Source organism: Neodiprion lecontei, chromosome 5 (assembly GCF_021901455.1).
Source record: "Neodiprion lecontei isolate iyNeoLeco1 chromosome 5, iyNeoLeco1.1, whole genome shotgun sequence".
Taxonomy (NCBI): domain Eukaryota; kingdom Metazoa; phylum Arthropoda; class Insecta; order Hymenoptera; family Diprionidae; genus Neodiprion; species Neodiprion lecontei.
The window spans coordinates 17,243,617-17,261,829 of NC_060264.1; the positions used below are offsets into that span (position 1 = coordinate 17,243,617).

The following is an 18,213-nucleotide window of genomic DNA, read 5'->3' on the forward strand; positions in this document are numbered from 1 at the left end:
GATAAAAAATAGTGTCATACATAATATTTTATTGCTTGTGGAGTCAAGTTTCAGATCGGTACTCATTGCGATTTCTGATGTTGTTTTCATCAGACTATTTAGTAGAATTTTCACATTCAAAAAAAAGTGACCCATGCATTATAAAAAAAATCAAGTACTTGACCTTGAGGATTTACAGGCGTGTGGGTGGAAATCGTTCTGGGTTAATAAAAATATATAATTTGTTCTCTCTTTTATTTTGAACACTTGTGTAAAATTTCGAAACGGTTGTCTGAACCATACCGGAGTTATTGTACTTTCAATTTTTCGCGAGTTTACATTGATCCTTATTGGAAACTGTCAGGCTTCATATAAAATCATATACAATCATGAAAAATGAAAAGCAAAGTAAATCCGTTATGATTTAGACAATCGCTTTCAAAATTTACGCAGGTCTTTAAAATCAAAGTACGAACAATTCGTATGATTTTCATTAATCTAGCGCGATTTGAATACATCCTCAAGATAAACTAAAAAATTAAGTTCACTCGATGATGCGAGGATATTTTCTTTAAAATGTATATTCGCGTGAATTTTGAGCGAAAGAGATAATTGAAAAATTCGCCAATTCCATTCTCCTTGGGTTCATTTTTAAATCTTGCACTCGAAGCCGGATTGGCAGTGTCGGCGAGTTAGTCGGTCGGTAAGGCTTGCACACTTGCACGAGACTCGGTCGATAATGTAGAACATCACATCACGTCGCGGTTCGTCACTCGTGTCGTGGCGCTGACAGAGAGAACACTTCTGTCAGTTACACGGGGTCTCTCTGAGTCGTGGGTGTGTTCTGAGATAGATACTGGAAAGAATTTAAAATCGTTTGATTAACAAGACCAGCAACAATGGGCGGTAAGCTTCATATCGTACTAATTATCACCAGCCAACCGAGTCCGTCTGACATTATCGATTTCATTCACCACTTCCCTAACCAACTTTCGGAGAGGACCCGGCTAGTTTCGGTCATGGTCATGGACATGATTGGGGTTAGACCGATTCCCGCTGCGACCGAATGACCTTCAAACGAGACGATTATTAGTGTCGACGCTCACAAACCCCGCCGGTCCCATGCTTGATTAAATAACGATTAGCAGACGGTTCCTCTATTTTATTTTATAAACAGCGTTTTTTTCCTTCTTCATACTATGTACTCGCATTTCAGCTTGTGGTTTGATACATGCCCAGCTATGTTGCTCGGATCACACGTTATGATAATTATTCCTGATTAGCTGATTGCGTGGTGTTGCTTAGCGATTTTGGCATAATCGTGTCGCGTAAACTATAAAACATAGTTTATAAATCGAATTCTGCACTGCATACTTATTTTGTCTAACTTGTTGAGGAATTTGGATATATTAAGCACCCTCTCGAGCTATTTTTAACAATTGACACGAGATTGTCATCTACATGATTTATGCAACATCAGGCGGACGGTGAAATTATGCCATAAACAACCGACTGACGGGTACCGGTAAAACATGTTCTACGTTCATGTTTGTAGGTTAATAGTATCTTTATAGGCCGATAATCTGTTGGGGGGAAAAGGAAGAACATTAGTACGTGTATCGCGTATTTAGCATATGTATGCGTTATTATTTGTATGCATAAAATGGATACATAATTAATGATGGGAAATGTCGTACGTAAAGAGGTGATAGCATAATGGATTTCTATCAAGCAAATCATTATTTCGCAGTTATAGGATTTTATGAAATTCAATGAGCCGTAACAAAGTTAAATATTCACTCATAATATTCGACAAACTCAACTTGTTCGTAGTCATGCTAAACTTGCAAATTAATGAACGTTCTTCAATTTTTTATGAATCTAAAAGTACAGAAGAAAGATTTTGTTCGAGCAAAGTTGCATACCTCGAAAAAAATCGAAACAAAACATTTGTCGATTAATTGTTATTGTTGTACGTAATATCTTCGTTCATGTCGTCTGTGATAATGAATGAGGGAGAGTATAAGAACAAAACTGAACATACGGTAACTTCAATATTTTTGTATTATTTTTTTAATAATAATAATCAAAATACAACTGGAGATACAGGAAAATTTTGGATCTACAACGAATGCGAGTTTAATCTGTTCAAACACTGAAAATCTGTGTGCACATTTTATACACATCGTTAAAGACGTCTCGAGGATCTCGTGAGGCCGTTGAATTAAGACATGGTCCTCTTAAAATCGTCTTAAAAGCCTTAATTTTGCATTTTTATTACAGCTAAACGTGATTATCGAGACTAACAACAGACTCCATCCTTCGTTTCTAGTACGTGATCGAAATTGAAAAGCAATTGTACCAAAGTAGCGAAAACATAAAATTACTGATACTAAATGATGTTCAATATGAAATCTTGGAAACGTCATTCTTATTTCAAATTGAAAAATACAACATACGTCTCACGAGAATTAAAATAGAAAAACCGAGAACGAATCAATCAGAAAAAAAACAAGACAGCTCCTATTACATATCATCTGCTGTGATTTATCTATCGCGTTAATTATCGTCTCGAATTAGTGCGGTGCTTCAGCTTGCAGTATGTTCCAATTTTATTCCTGGGAAGAGAGAAGCTCGCATTTCTTCCGATCTTAAACCGGCAAGCGATGAACGTCGAGAAGTAGTAGATTTGACTCCAGGGTTTATTCCTGGCATTCGCAGTGAAACGGCCCCCTGCCAAATGCCGGATATTTCGTTGTTGGGATATCTCGTATTTTTAAATGTTGTCTTCCCGTATTTTTTATCTTCTATCAGGCCAAAAACACCGCTGACGTATATTTCTTACGCGCGAATTAACGGGGGAGCCTGCTTTAGAGGCTTCATAAAATCTATTTTTTTTTTGCATAAATGTCTTCCCAAACTATCCAAGAATGTGTCCCTAAAATTTCAGACGCAAATTCGAAATATTTTCGGAGTTACAGAAGAAATAGTGAGCAAGCGTAGAGCAGGTATACGAGCGGTTTTTTAAAGTTTTTTGAAGAGTCTGAACCAGTTTTTTGAAGTTTTGAACCAGTTTTTTGAAGAGTCTGAAGGGCAACTCTATGGACCAGGAATCGCTGATTAGCATATTAATCGGGTAAGTTCAAGAAAATTACGATTTTTTATGTACGAAAACTTTGACGCACGATTTCTCCGTTTTTCCATTTTTACGCTTTTTCCTAATTGGCGGGAAAGATAGGGAAAAAACTAAACGTCCTATCGAAACGAGACAAATTGCATTGTACTCGGGATGAAATTCTCTTCTAGTTGAACCTAAAAAACCTTAAGAAAGTTAAGATTAACCCACTTTTTAAACAATCTAAAGTGAATTCTTTTCCCAAGAAAAATGAATTTTTTTTTTTAATTTGCGAAAAATTGTTGAATTTTTCACTTTTTGTGGAATTTTCTTGTTTTAGCTAGAAGCTATACTATTGAGAAGTAAAAATTTTTTTGGTTTCTTTGTTTCAGATGGAAATTGCGACCTGCACCTTTCCCGCCGCACGACAAATGCATACTCGAGACGCCTCGGTGAAATGCTTGTACCGGGCATAATATGACATGTATCCTAATGAAAAAATTCGAGAAGACTGTTGAAATACAGAACAATAAACCCTGAAAGTTTCGTTTTAAATGGATATTTCTTTCCTTCCCAAAAAAATCCTCGAAAAAACCGATTTTTTGAAGCCTCTAAAGCAGGCTCCCCCCTTAACACGTTCAACTATTATTAAAAAAAAAACGTGTCTGCTTTACGAGAATGAATTGACAATTCCAGCTGGTTTGCTGTGGCAGTTATAGAGAAAATCCAAACTGTAGAAAACGAAATGCATGTCATGCGTGCGATATGTTCATTATGTACGAATTTTCCTGTCTGTAACCTCATTTCTTTTTTTATATTTGTGTCATTTTCTGTAGGTAATTAGTAATTCTATTCTGGTGTCGAGTCCAATAATTTCCGGTTACAGCTATGCCGTTGCAGAGGTGTGGAAAATGTTTCACAGTATGAAATTCTACTTTTAGAAAAAACTTGAAAAATCTCGAGCGAAAGTTGACAATTTTTTGTTACGAGACAGCAAACTAATGTAAATTAATTCAGTTTTCTTTATCGACGAACTTTTTGAATGTATGCAAAGAAAAGAAGTGAAGGGGCGAAAAAGTTTAAATAACGTTTCATGATGCCCAAGGAGTAGGTCAAAACAGCGTGGAATAAACCATATGTTTGTTGAAAAATGACGTATATACATCTTGCTCTGAAATAGCTTCATCCTTTGGCAACTGAACAAATCAGAGTAGGTGTAAAACCTATTCGAATTTTATTTTAACCTCTACGATCTAGTTTCTCACATTATATACCGTATGGATTTTCAACAACTGTCTTCAAATCAGAGTTCTTAATCCCGAAATGGAAAAACAAAATTTTGGTCCAATTATCGGTGTTTTCGGTTTCTGTTAATCTTTCGATACAGAATCACTGTTTCTCTCGAAATTACTCAGATTTTTACAAAGAGAAAAGTAAGGCGAACGATAACAGCTGAATAGAAAGTACACGTCCACCGATGCTCGAAAATTTCTGAACGAAAGTTCGATTTATGGGGAAGATAGTGAGAGCTAATTCGTTCATTGAAATTCGATCATAAACGATGAAAAAATAAGCTTTATTATATTCTTATTCCTTCGTCACAAGCTGAAAATATATCGATGAGGTTTAAGGGAAAACCGTTTGTTGAGTTGACTACATGGGTGTGAATGAAGAATGAAGAAGAAAAGAATTTCGTCATCTGTTTATGCAACGTGAAACTTTATACAACTGAGCCAACCTTGCAGATATAAAAAATTGTTTATGGTCGACGGATTGAACTGCCAAATAAGAAATGTGTATTATAAAAAAAAGTCTTAAATACCTCTTCTACGGATACTTGCTGGAATTCGAAACAATGCATACAGAGATAATTAATTTCATTGAAGCAAATGGAAAAATTATATCTTGAGTCCGTTATGAAAGTCTTTCGTCTATGAAAATTCCTGTGCCATCTCTCTTATAAAAATCCAAAAGTGTATTCTAGAAACTAGAAAAAGTGCCAGGTCTTTCTTTTCATAGTGTTTTCGAAAAACTTGTGATATCAATTTATTTCACCTATTTTTTCTTTACCGGGCTCAATTTTTTCACGGTTCGATAGATATCGTTTGAATTTAATTGAAACAATCTTTACAAACTTTTAGGCAATTCAATTCTCTATCAAAATGTCTGTAGAGCAAAGTCTCTACTTTCACAGTCTACAAAATATTAGTCTTTGACATCAATATTGTGTAGAAATGCAGTTTCAATCGTCTTTAGTGGCTAAACCATTCACTTCGTAACATATACACGCAAAGTAAAAATGTGTAGGCAATTCGATTCTCTCTAAAAATTTCTATAAAGCAGTCTGTGGCTTCAACGGTTTACCGATTATGCATCTTGAAAATCGTTTTTTCGTAAAGCTTTACCTTCAAACGTCTTTAGTGGCCAAACTGTTAATTTGACAACAAAATTTCAAATTACGTTTTTGCAGAGAATTGTATTTTCTAAAAAATTGCTTTCAGAATCAAGCACATATCGTTAAATGCGACTGAGCAGTGACAGTTTGAAGAAAAAAATTCCCCCCCCCCCCCAAATGTTATTTAGGTTTATTCTTTTTTTTTTTTTTTCTTTGTATGTACAACTTTCTCAGCGAGGGCGATAAAAAATGGCGGCTTCGGAACAAAACACTGAACAAAATCACTCGTTGCTAAGAATGGCCAATTTACAATTAAGCGCATCTTGACCCAAGGCAAGGGATGCACTGCAAGCGAACGCGTACATAAATAAGTATATAAAGCGAATAAATGCGATGCATCGTCGCGCCTATTTTCTCGCAAATGCATATACGGCGCATCTATTATGGGCCCAAAGTCGTTGCGTGTAAATATAAACTGAGTCTATATATAATATACATACCCGGTCGTTGGGCACTGTCTAGTGTCTCTACGTCTCCCTGTATCAGGTTTCACCACGGGTATCATGTATAAAGTACCTTGCCTATCTACGACACGCGTTTTTACAGTCTCTCTTTTCACGTCAAGTACAGACTGTAGGTTCTGGCTCTTGGCTGCACGATGCACTTTCAGAGAATGGACGGCGAGTTGATTAATTATTATCAAGTCTCTCGGCATCTACGGAGCTTTTATGTCAATTCTTTTTTCTCAATTTGTAATCTGAACTCTTTATCGGTCAGGCTTGATCGCAATTTCAAAATGAAACGCTGAATGATAATAATTTTCTAAAATTAGCCAAAGGTTGCGAAGTTATTGCTTTAACCCTTTGACTCGTAGTGGTAAGTATTCTGACCACCTATTTTGTAACCATTTTTTATTTTTTTTTTTGTATGTTCAGAAAACTTTTCAACATATTTCTTTCCGATTCTTTGCTATTTCTGACAGTACACTAATAGGTTTTCAACACTCGAGAGTAATTATTGAAATATAATGTAAATTATTATTATTGGAAACAAATTTATTGACAAAAATCGTGAAAATTGAAGCAATAATTCGTTTCAGAGAAAGTTACCCTTTTATATGTATGACATATTTTACATAAATTACGTGATAAATTATAAATTTTTGGGATCGCTGGTTACGAATCTGAAATCGGATTTAAAAAATTCAAGATGGCGGGTCTACTCAGTGACCCTGCAAATCCGTGCGTAGAGATTTTAAACCACGTTCGATCAAATTTCAAATTTTCGTCCACCAGGTTGGATCCACCATCTTCAATTTTTGAAACCTGCTTTCAGATTCGTATTCAGCGACCCCAGAAATCGTAGAATACTATTTTGTTATAATATTTGACTCAGCGCAATAATTTATGTATGACTCAAAGCGTTGAAAATTTGATTGAAATCTAATTCCTATGATTAACATTTTTTATAATAATTTTGACGAATGAAACTTGAGTATGAATTATTGGAGAGTACAGAATTATTCAAATTACAGCTAAACTTCTTGAACTTTTCTCGATAAATTTTGTTAGATTCAATCTTCAGGTACATACATTTTTAATATTCTAACGTTGATAAAACATAACGAGAATATCGATAGATAATGACAAGACACATTCGTATATCGTGACGTTTGTCAGGAAAAAAAATTTGTGTGCTGTACTGAAACGTGTTTCAATTTTTTCACTTTGAAAGTATTTTTACATGCTATTTACGGTCGATTTTCATAAATCGGCTGATAATCATAATCAATTTGAATGAAACTTCCCAATAAACTTTGTGCAAAAACACCGAAATATATTACTTAAATCGAAGATACTCGTTTGAATTGAGTTTGAAAGAAACCCGAGTACAAAAAACTCTTTTTCAAAAATACACAATTTAATATACGTGTAATAATAAGTATAGATAAGTATTACTTCTGGTACATATTTTCAACGTATAATTACGTAGAGATATATTCAATATATTTTGTACGTATATCAACGATGACATGCCGCATATTTAATTTATGTATTTATCCTAAGTATAACATCAAACATCTGGTTATATATAAACGACTGCAACTGTGCAATGTGGAAGAGCAATGATGGAGAAAGAGAGACAGTGGACTGACAACTTTTGCAAATACGAATCACTGCACTGTGTGCTTTGATATTTTTTTTCGCATAACGTAATTACATTCATTCGCGCGTTGGTTCATTGATTAGTTTTATTGCTGGCGATATTGATTGTATAATTAATTATACAGTCCACTACAATGCGGCCAGTTATACATAGTATGATAATTTATCACTGCGATGTGCGTAATACAATGGATATATATATATATATATTATATTGCTGCCGTTTTTTTTCTTATCTCTGTATAAATTATTTATTTATTCAGACTTGGAAAACTTAGATATTAAGTTGGAAAATGAAATCTTAGAACTGATAGTTTGGAATTTTACTCTCGTCCCTGAAATTTATCAAGTTTTTTCAATTTTATGCTCCGATAAAATATTTGTGGGTAGTCAGAATTTATCGTTCAAAAAATACAATGAATCAATTATTTGAAAAAGACACGGATAAAGTTTAAAAACGAACTTTTCATTCAAGTAATACTCGTACTTTATGGATAGAAAAGATTGGAATCATTCGATCTTCGCGTGAAGAATTGCTGTGGTAAATGCGTATGATAAGCAGCGAAAGCTGAATCAGTTTGGCCATAATTTTCCTCTATTTAGTTGAACAAAAGTTGAATAGCAAAAACAACAGATTGAAAATCACGATTACAATGCCATACAAAATATTTTCATCACAAAGTTGACATTTTCAAATCCAACCACAAGTCATAACAATTTAAGAAACACCGAAATATCCCTCACCTTATTTAAGTAAAAAAAAAGTCAGATCTCGAGAGCAATTTATTAAAATTTGGTTTAACAGATACCCTTTTACAACAAGTTTTTCAAAGAGGAGTGAAAAAAAATGGTTCCTTCCAAGCTATAACGTATGAATCTTTGCATTCAATTAACGTGCGCCATGCGTCGAAAGAGTTTCGTCGTCGAGTCGAAGTTTCTTCTTTGTATAAAATATGAATGGCTACATAACTTCGTTTAGTTTATGTATATAATGCGTCCGCAACGAGTTTCACAATGCCGAAGAAAAGGCAGAAATTCCAGGTAGGTATATAGAGTGGTCGAATGTCTGAATAGGTATATTTAGATTTGGACTAAAGCCAATTGCGTTCTCATGTATCACTTTTTTCTATCCTCCGAAGACTTCGTTTCTTATATATATATATAATTATATGTGCGTAATTCACCTCGATTTTCTTACCTCCCCAGCTTAAATTCTTCGCAACGGTTTTGCATTCGGAAACATAATCATTCATATGCATACTCAGAGTGATTATCTATCGAAAGAATGTCCTTTCGTCTGCTGTAATGCGCATGCGTTAAAATTAAAGAGCAGTTGTTTGCCAGGGCGACCAATCGTCATGAACGTAACCTCAAAAACAACCGTCAGTTGTGTTTAACACCCGACAGCTGTCAAAATTTTTGAGGTTACGTACACGACGGTTGGTCACCCTGGCAAACAACTGCTCTTTAATTTTAACGCATGCGCATTACAGCAGACGAAAGAACATTCTTTCGATAAATAATTAATCTGTACGCATATGTATTAGGGTGTTTCGGAAAAAAATAAATTGCGATTTTACAATCTGGAAACCCCGAATAGGTTTGTTTAGGTTAAAGGAAAGATTCTGGGAAAACATGACCGTCTTGCGGAAGAGACCCTCTTCATTTCATTTTTTTCTTTTTATTACATTTTTTTGAATTTATGAATAAAGGAATAGAAGTGATTAAAAAACATTTTTATTGCTTATTTCAATAGAAATATCATGTAACGTCGTATAGAAGACCCACGGTTGTAATACCAAGTCTCCAATTGATTATCGAATTATAAAAAAAAGTAATGTAAAATAAAAATAGAGAAGTAAAATGAGCAAGTTGAAATATGTTGTAGCCCTTCAATTATTATTTCTTGCACAAATTTATACCCAAAGATCCAACCTAAAGATCACGATTGGTAATATAAAAATATATCGAACGGGAATTTGATTTTCCTAGGTTAAAAATTTATATTAAATTATAGCAATTTTATGAGTTAATTGAATTAATAATGAAAAACTCATGAGATACCTACAATTCTGAAACATCAATTGGAGACCTAATATCAAAAGTGTGGGTCTCCTTTACAACGTAAATTGATATTTTAATTAATATAAGAAACAAAAAAAAAAATTATTTCATATTACTGATCATGAATTCTAAAAACTGTAAAACAAAAAATAAAAAATCAAATGCGGCCGATCTTCCACTTAACGTAAAATGCTTATCATTTCCCAGAATCTTTTCTTTGGCATAAAAATCGTTTTAGGGATTGCCACGTTAGAAATTCGTAATTGTTTTTTCTGAAACACTCTAACATATACACGTATATTCGCTCAGTTATCAGCGTTATATGTATATTACCGCGTTGCCATTTGTATAATCGTATAATTATCGTGATTACTATCAACATTGAGACATCATTGTTACGTTTGTCGTTATTTTTTGTTAAAGAGTTGATTATAATTCAGGCGTACAGACTAGGTCGAACTTCTCTTATCACTGATTCGACGAGCCTTGAACTCTGAATACCATTGGCATAACTTGAACAGTTCTAATCTTGCAAAGGTTGAGTATTATTTAAGTTGCAGTGCAATATTTTACACATACAGCCGATTATACTTTATTCGATATCGAATAACTCCGGATTTCGATAGGTGATTTACACATGTGAATATGTATATAACCTTAGGCACACTCGTATATGTTGTATAAACGCGAATTCGAACGCTACACATCCGGTAAATTTTTGGCCTACCTCCAATCGTCACAGGCAATTTAATTGCGGAATCTATAAATTACCTGTCATCTTTATCGACAGGAAATGCCTTCGCCTGTCTGAACACGTGTCATTTATTGGTACACCGTAAAAACTTTTAAATCAACTGTTATATGTATGCGTTGAATATATGTACATACGGTGTATCCACATGCCCACCCGTATCTATATCGATACGTGAGGCAGAAAAATCGCAATTGCAATTTTTTTATTAATGTCTGTTAATATATAACTAATAATATATTACTATTAACAACCTCAAAGAAATCACATTATTGTATTCATTTTTTTTTTTTTTTTACCGTCAAATCCGTACAGTTCGTCTGATTGTAATGAAAAAGAGTTCGTTTTATTCATGAATGAATTCCCTACGAACTATCTTACACAGATTTTTATCTTGAGCATATCGGTGGATGAGAAAAAAAAATTAGTTTTACAATCGTTACAACTATTATGTATGAAAAACTTATGATTCGCCAAGAAATATGATGATTGATGGTCAAAATTGACATAAAAATGTAATATAAGTGAAAAATTCACCTACAAATAAAATAAGTTTATTGTTTATCAGAATCGGTTGAACAACATATTTTTTTGACTTAAATAAATAGTTATAAAAACAATCGTAAATTATATAATGGGTTGTTTGCATGTAGAATTCAGCGTTTTTCAATTTTCTTATTGGTATTACAGGGACTTTTTCCAATTGGATGTAAAGAGATTAGCTATATTCAATCGTACGTTACATTGATTATACAAACGAAAGCAGAATGTGATGAAGCATAAACCTGAAAATCAAAAAAATTTTATTTAAGCTTGCGATGCATTGAATTGGCTATTTTTCTATTTCTTCCAGCACTTTGGTATATTTCATCAATTACAATGTAGCTTAGCCTACATGACTTTTCCACAGTTACGGAAAAATAATTTCGAAACATCGACTTTCTCTTGTTTTCACGTAACTTGAACATATTTTTTTTATAAATTAAAATTTGTTAAATAATGTTCGTAATGTTTTGAAAACGTTGAGGAATGTTCTTCTTTGAACAAAAATTTTCAAAATACCGAAATAACTAATGGAAAAAATATCTATGCATCATCGGACCAATCTTAAAAAGATTGCTACCAAAAACCTAATTATTGATAATTTTTTGAGAATTATCAAAAGCGTGGAACTTGAAGCAGGTTTAATTATTTAGTAATTGAAAAGCGATCAAAAACCTTTTGTCACAAAATCCATAAATATATTGGTGGTTTTAGAGATGCCACCATCACCTACAAAAGTTTCCACAGACTTGGCATAGAACAGCCCATATAATTTTCACTCATTTGGCCGCTGTGATCAAATCTATTTTTTACTTGGCGGTCATTTTTGACACTTACAATGTTTTCCCCCTTTTACACAACATAACGCGTCATAGAATTATCACAGCGTTTGAAATACGTCTTCAAGACGTAGCTACGGTATAATTTATATATACGTACTTATTGTTAGACGTCCTTTTTAGATCAGTATTTTGGACACATATTTCCTCGGCCTCGTGTTTATGCTATTTTAAAATAACTCCAAAGACAGTCATTTTCTCTTTCAGACTTTCGACCCTGCAAATTCATCTCTTTTCTATTTCCCTAGCAATATTAGAGGTATAGGTATATTACTATAAAAAATACCTTGCTAAATGTAATAAATATATGGCAACAGCAAAGTTGGCTTAATTCAAATAACTTATTCGGTTTCATTTGACAACCTAAACTATCCTTCTATGAACACTGTTTTGTTCAATCAAACGACAAGTTTTTTCAACCATAAGCGAAAATAAAAAAAATTTCACCCGCCGTATTTGGTAAATCCCTAAAATCATTTTGTATGTATACGACTATCGAATTTCAAACGTGTGAAACAAACTCAATAACTGCTTGCACATTTTCGATTATTCGATAATATTGTATTAAATCGTTTATTCTTTGCCACGTTTTTTCAGGTTTCGCATGGGTGACGTTGGCCACAAACGATTCTTACTCACTTGGAGCTTTGGTTTTGGCGCATTCCCTGCGCCGGGCCGGTACCAAGCATGATTTGGCAATTCTTATAACCCCGGGTGTCACTCAGGTTATGAGGTAAGTTTTACTCTTGCATTTCTATGGGATCAATTTGGTGCACAAGTATTGTTTCTATAAGTAAAATCACATGGTTATCACCAATTCTGTGTGAAAATTGTAATTGAAAAGATCTCCAATTAATTACCTTTGTAATGCGTAAACTGAAAAAAATGCTGTTACAAATTACTCTTGCAATTCACGTTTTCTCAATTTTTATATTACCATTATAATTGTAATATTAATTTATTCTGACAACAGGACTCCGACATTTATAATTATTGACGTTGAATGTCAATAATTATTCAGGAAAAAGCTCGCCGCTCGCGCTTGTCAATTTCAGATTTTTCAACATCGACAAATATATGAACAATCAATTCGAAAAATAATTTTCGCGATACAATCACGTGAATTCTGAATAACAGTTCAACTGTACAGTCGACTGAAATGGAACTTTATCTGACACACCAATGTGCAAAATTTATTCGATAGGGATACAAGCAGATATAATGTTGTAAATTAATTTTCCTAATCAAGTATTTCGGTAATTATGATGCTAAAGTTAGTTTCCGTTTAAATACTAGATACATTAACTCTAACGACGAAGCCTCTTTTTTGTTGAAAAAAAGCATTTTTCTCAATCAAAATGTTTGAGAAATTACACTTTTTACAAATAGAGTTTCTCAATTTTCATGCCTAAATAGAAAGTTTTTCAAATTAAATTATCTAGTGAAAACTTTCTTTAGAGTGCGTTAGTGTTTTTTAAATTATTTCAGGACTTTTAAATTGAAATTGTAGAAGATGTTCAAATAAATAGCTGTTTCATCATTGTAGCAAATATGCTACAATGGCAGTCAAAGGGTTAATTCAACCACTTAATTTTCTCAGGCGATGTGTACTAGCTTTGATCATTCCTATCTATCACTTTGATCCGTAGTGGTGACAAAATTTAACGTATATGGAGAATCCCATGCCAGTGAGACTAGGTTTGGAATCACCATTTTCCATTTGGTTTGAAACTTTTTCAGCTGATAGTATAAGCACTTTTCAAGTTCGATTTTCATTTATTTTTCTATTGTATAAACGTGAATACTTAAAAACCTTTTCATAGTCCGAACTTTTTTAAAATTGGTTTATAATGAAGTCATTCATTTTCATTCTTTTTTTTTTTTTAGAAAATATTGGATTCGTAAAAATGGATGTTTGAAATTTTTGAGAAAAATTCTCTGCTACCTTTCAATCTGTAAAAAACATAAATAATACTAAAGTTACTTACATACATAGAAGGTTAAATTAATTTGGTGACTGTATTTTATCGTGCTAGGTTCTTTTTGAAAATTACAGTGAATACATTATGCTAACAATTAATACATCGCAAAGGTATTAATTCATTAATATTTAGTGAGATGAAGCTTGATTTGTACGTCATAGTGAATGCGGTCAATGATCATTGGCACCGATCCTATGTATTTAATTGTAAACAAGGTTGGCTTAATTGTTTACAAACAAGTTCATTTGTCAACCACGTCTCGCTACAATTCTCTGGCGTTCTGCCCGTCTTGCACTGACGATGAAATCTGATTGTGTGACAATAGATGTAATGTATACAAGAGTGCATCCTATGACACTATACTTATAATAAAGCAAATAAATCGCAGTCCGCGTCATTTTAATTTTTAATCCCTGCCATTGTACGCTCATTTTGTATTCCAGAAATTTTATTTTTGACGTTATATTGGTACTTTTCTCGTTTTGTTATTACGGGTAATGATGAACTGGAAAATACTGAAGTTTTGTACGAGTAAAAACTATGGAAGTATATTTCATATGTGCTAACTCGATCAAATTTGCACCTCGCACAATTTTTAATATGCAGTAGGAATTTTTTCAGGTGATTTTAGCACCTGTTAAACCTGTATCATTTTTTTGCATTATTTATTTCGTTATGCTAAAATTTTCCAGTTATGAATACTTGAACATTTTTTTCTTTATATAACTCGGAAGAATAAATTCTCAAAAGTTGGCGTTCGTTGATTCCAAAATCATTGTATAATGTAAAATTCCGGACTGTTTCATTTTCCCATTTGGTAAATGTTTGTCACGAATTCTCGAATCGCGATGAACGAACTTACAGTTTTTGGTTTGTGGAATCTTGAGATTCTGTAAACTGAGCAATTTACTATAACTGTTTTAATTCATTCTCGATATTCGTATGAATCTAGTACTTATCTGACATTATGATCGTTATTTTTTTTCAAATTTTACAGGGAAAAATTGGCCTCGGTATATTCTCTTGTCCAGGAAGTAAACGTCCTGGATTCAAAGGATGAGGCCAATCTCGCGCTCCTTGCACGACCCGAACTCGGAATCACATTCACCAAATTACACTGCTGGCGGTTGACTCAGTACGAAAAATGTGTTTTCGTGGATGCCGATGCTCTCGTAAGTTACCCAACAATTATTAAGAATTTTGGTTGACCGAAAGTCAATACTTTCTGTTACTTTTTATTACCAAGGTTTATTTACCAAAATGTCATATTCATAAGCTATGAAGATATCTTTGAAAAAATAAAAATAAACAAGTATTCGAATTGTGAAGAGAAGCTTAGATATCGACGCTTCATTTCGAATTGCTTCTAAATTGTTAATAATTTGGCAGATTACTTCGATTTTACTTCACAATGGTTCATTTTATTCAAAATACTATTTTTCACGAAGTCACTGAAATGGAATTTCTTTCTTTTCAACAGTTAATGCAATATTGCCATTTCTTGATCATAATCGATATCATTAAATCGAATCTATTCACTACACTTTTACCAACTAAACGATATGACATTAAAGCATCCATATTTACAGCGATTAGCTGACGGTTGAATGACCTAACGCGCATGCGCAAAATTTCTAGAGCAATGGCATTTGTTTGGTCAGGTCGACCAACCGTCATAAGTTCAGATGACAGGTCACCGCGATGTATGTAACCTTAAAAATGTTGGGAGTTGAGGACAGTTGAGGTTACATACATCGCGGCGATCTGTCAACTGAACTTGGACGGTTGGTCAGCCTGATAAAACAACTGATGGTGCTCTAGATTTTTAGCGCAAGCGCGTTAGAGCATTCGACTGTTGGCTAATGACTCTCTATAAGCTTTCATTCATAATACTAGTTCTGTATCTTTAAAAAGATCTTCACATCTTACCAATACAAAAATTTGATGAATACTCAATGTACGACTGAATCGTAATAAAGTCAATAAAAAGTATCGATTTTTGGTTTATCAACCTCCCTAAAGATACCTAAAGATAATTGATCCCTGTGAATTTCATAAGTAATTCTTCATCGATTTTACAATACATGGATTTATTTTTCATCCTTTTTCTTCTCGCAGTCCTATATATAACCTGACGTTCTCGCACATTTAACAGGTTGTCAGGAATTGCGACGAACTGTTTGAACGAGAAGAATTGACAGCAGCACCCGACGTCGGATGGCCGGACTGCTTCAACTCGGGAGTTTTCGTATTCAAGCCGTCGCAGCAGACCTTCGCCTCGATCACTTCATTCGCGGCGGAAAAAGGTTCGTTCGACGGTGGTGACCAAGGTCTTCTCAATTCGTACTTCAGTGATTGGGCCCACAAGGACATCTCCAAGCATCTACCGTTCATCTACAACATGTGCTCAACGGCAACTTACTCGTATCTGCCCGCCTACAAACAGTAAGACGCTCGCATTTATTTCAAGTGCAGTTATTTCATGCCTGGTTCCCACACCGTCACGTCATACTTACATGCGTTAAAAAGACGCAGCGAAACTCAGCAGGCTGAGTTATTGACTTCGCTTGCGCAAAATGCAAACCGATCATTGGTCAGCGATATTCTCGCCTACAAGACAGGGGAGCCAACTTACAGCTCGTCTAGTTAATTGGTTTAGTCATGGCTTACACCACGAAATGTGAGATTGTATCGAAAATGAATCCCTATCTACAAACATTGATCTTTGCTGCTTATTTGAATATGTATCGTAACTTTTGACTTATTTTAAAATAATGAGTTCTCCGATAAATAAAACAAGTGCAGCAAAATGCGGAAAATATAGAGCAAATTGTGTATTTTAGAAAGACGTATTCTCGTATCAAAGTCTTGAGACTGACTGTTTTACAATAGTAGTTGTTGGCGCGGTAACCCAGTAATTCATCTATTTATGACTTGCATTTATCTTGAAATCCTTGATTTATTATACAGGGTGAGAAGATGTGCCAATGAATGTAAGATTTTTCAACCAATGCTACAAACTATGATTGAATAAGTTGGACAAGATTATTGCGATACTTTCCTGTCATCTCTAGGTCCGCCATTTTTATCTTTAAACACTTGTTACTTATAATTTCGGTTTTAAGAATCAGATTTAAGATCAAGATCCCAAATCGCACTGCACCATCTTTCAAAATTTCATCTCCGAGTTGGTTTAACGTTTAAGTTTCCGAGAGAACAAAACTTGCTGTTTTATATGCCGGAAGCCGAAACAACAACCAAAAACAGCCCAACTTTCGTGGTTGAACATTTAGAAATTCTCGCTTATCTTGCAGATTTGGGGAAAATGTTCGTATTATACATTTCATCGGCGCCACAAAACCTTGGCTGCAATATTTCGACACTGAAACTTCAACCGTCCATCCGCCGTCAGGATGCAATCATTTGCAGCCACTTTTGCAACTCTGGTGGAACATTTTCTGCGAAAACGTTTACCCTAAGCTATCACCAGTGATGGTGAGTTTAATCTCTTGATACATGTGTTATTCTTGTTTCTTTTCTCCTTTTTTCCATCACATTACGTGAATATAGAGCCGCGTTTACTCTGAACAAAGTCAAATGTTTTTTATCATTCTAATTTATCCGCAGATCCAGAAAATTTACATTGCATCATCTTAGCATCAGTTGTCCGCTTATTGATTGGACTATATTTTGATATATTATATGTATAACATTCTTGCAGTTTCATATTACCCAAAGAGTTTTGCTATAAACGAATCTCAATTTTCGGTTAGAAAGTGTCACTAGTTTGCTAGATCAGGCTTTGAAAAATGTCATTATCTTATGATTGGAAAGATATTCTTGAGATGACAATTCAAAAAATTTTGTATGTGAGTTTTGGCCACAGTTGAGAAAAAAATCCATCTCTGAGATATTGAGAAAACTTTTGAACTTTTCGAAACTTTCCGCAATTATTATGACACACATAATTTTCGATTTTTCGTGTTTTTCTTTTCGTAAAGATTCAATTGAACCGTGAAAAGTTGATCTATAAAAACTAATGCAACCGTTTAAAGCTTAACTAACAACCCTGTCTATGAATTGTACATACTTTGCTCGTGGGTTACATCCAGTTTGAGAAACTAAGATAAATAGTACAAATAAAAATTCTTCTATTGATTTTACAAGCCAAACAATGAGTACAGGAATACCGAGCCGTTTGTCGATCAGGTAAGGTGATAATTAATCGATCTTGAATGACATGTGACCATTTATGACTATGTGTATGCTATAACTATTTCTTCTATTCATTTTTAATTATCCTTATCACAATGTTGTTATACATTTGGTTTGGTTTTTTTTTATAGGAGTATAGTTTCGACACCGTTATATTGACATCTT

The 18,213-nt window shown here is 33.9% G+C and overlaps 1 protein-coding gene across 3 annotated transcripts in view; it reads left to right on the forward strand.

The window, feature by feature from the left end:
• The first annotated feature begins 710 nt into the window (after positions 1-710).
• The window catches only part of LOC107227995 (titin), a 36,506-nt gene continuing 19,003 nt past the window's right edge, over positions 711-18,213 (forward strand). The window contains exons 1-5 of one of the 3 annotated variants that reach the window (XR_001525736.2): positions 711-885; positions 12,449-12,584; positions 14,831-15,005; positions 15,989-16,278; positions 17,148-17,328. Coding sequence is in view for 2 of the 3 variants with exons in the window: in XM_015669333.2 (XP_015524819.1) it covers positions 879-885; positions 12,449-12,584; positions 14,831-15,005; positions 15,989-16,278; positions 17,148-17,328 (789 nt within the window). In the remaining variant the exon portion in view is untranslated. The remainder of the gene's footprint in view (positions 886-12,448; positions 12,585-14,830; positions 15,006-15,988; positions 16,279-17,147; positions 17,329-18,213) is intronic. The other 2 variants (XM_015669333.2, XM_015669334.2) reach the window with 2 other exon arrangements.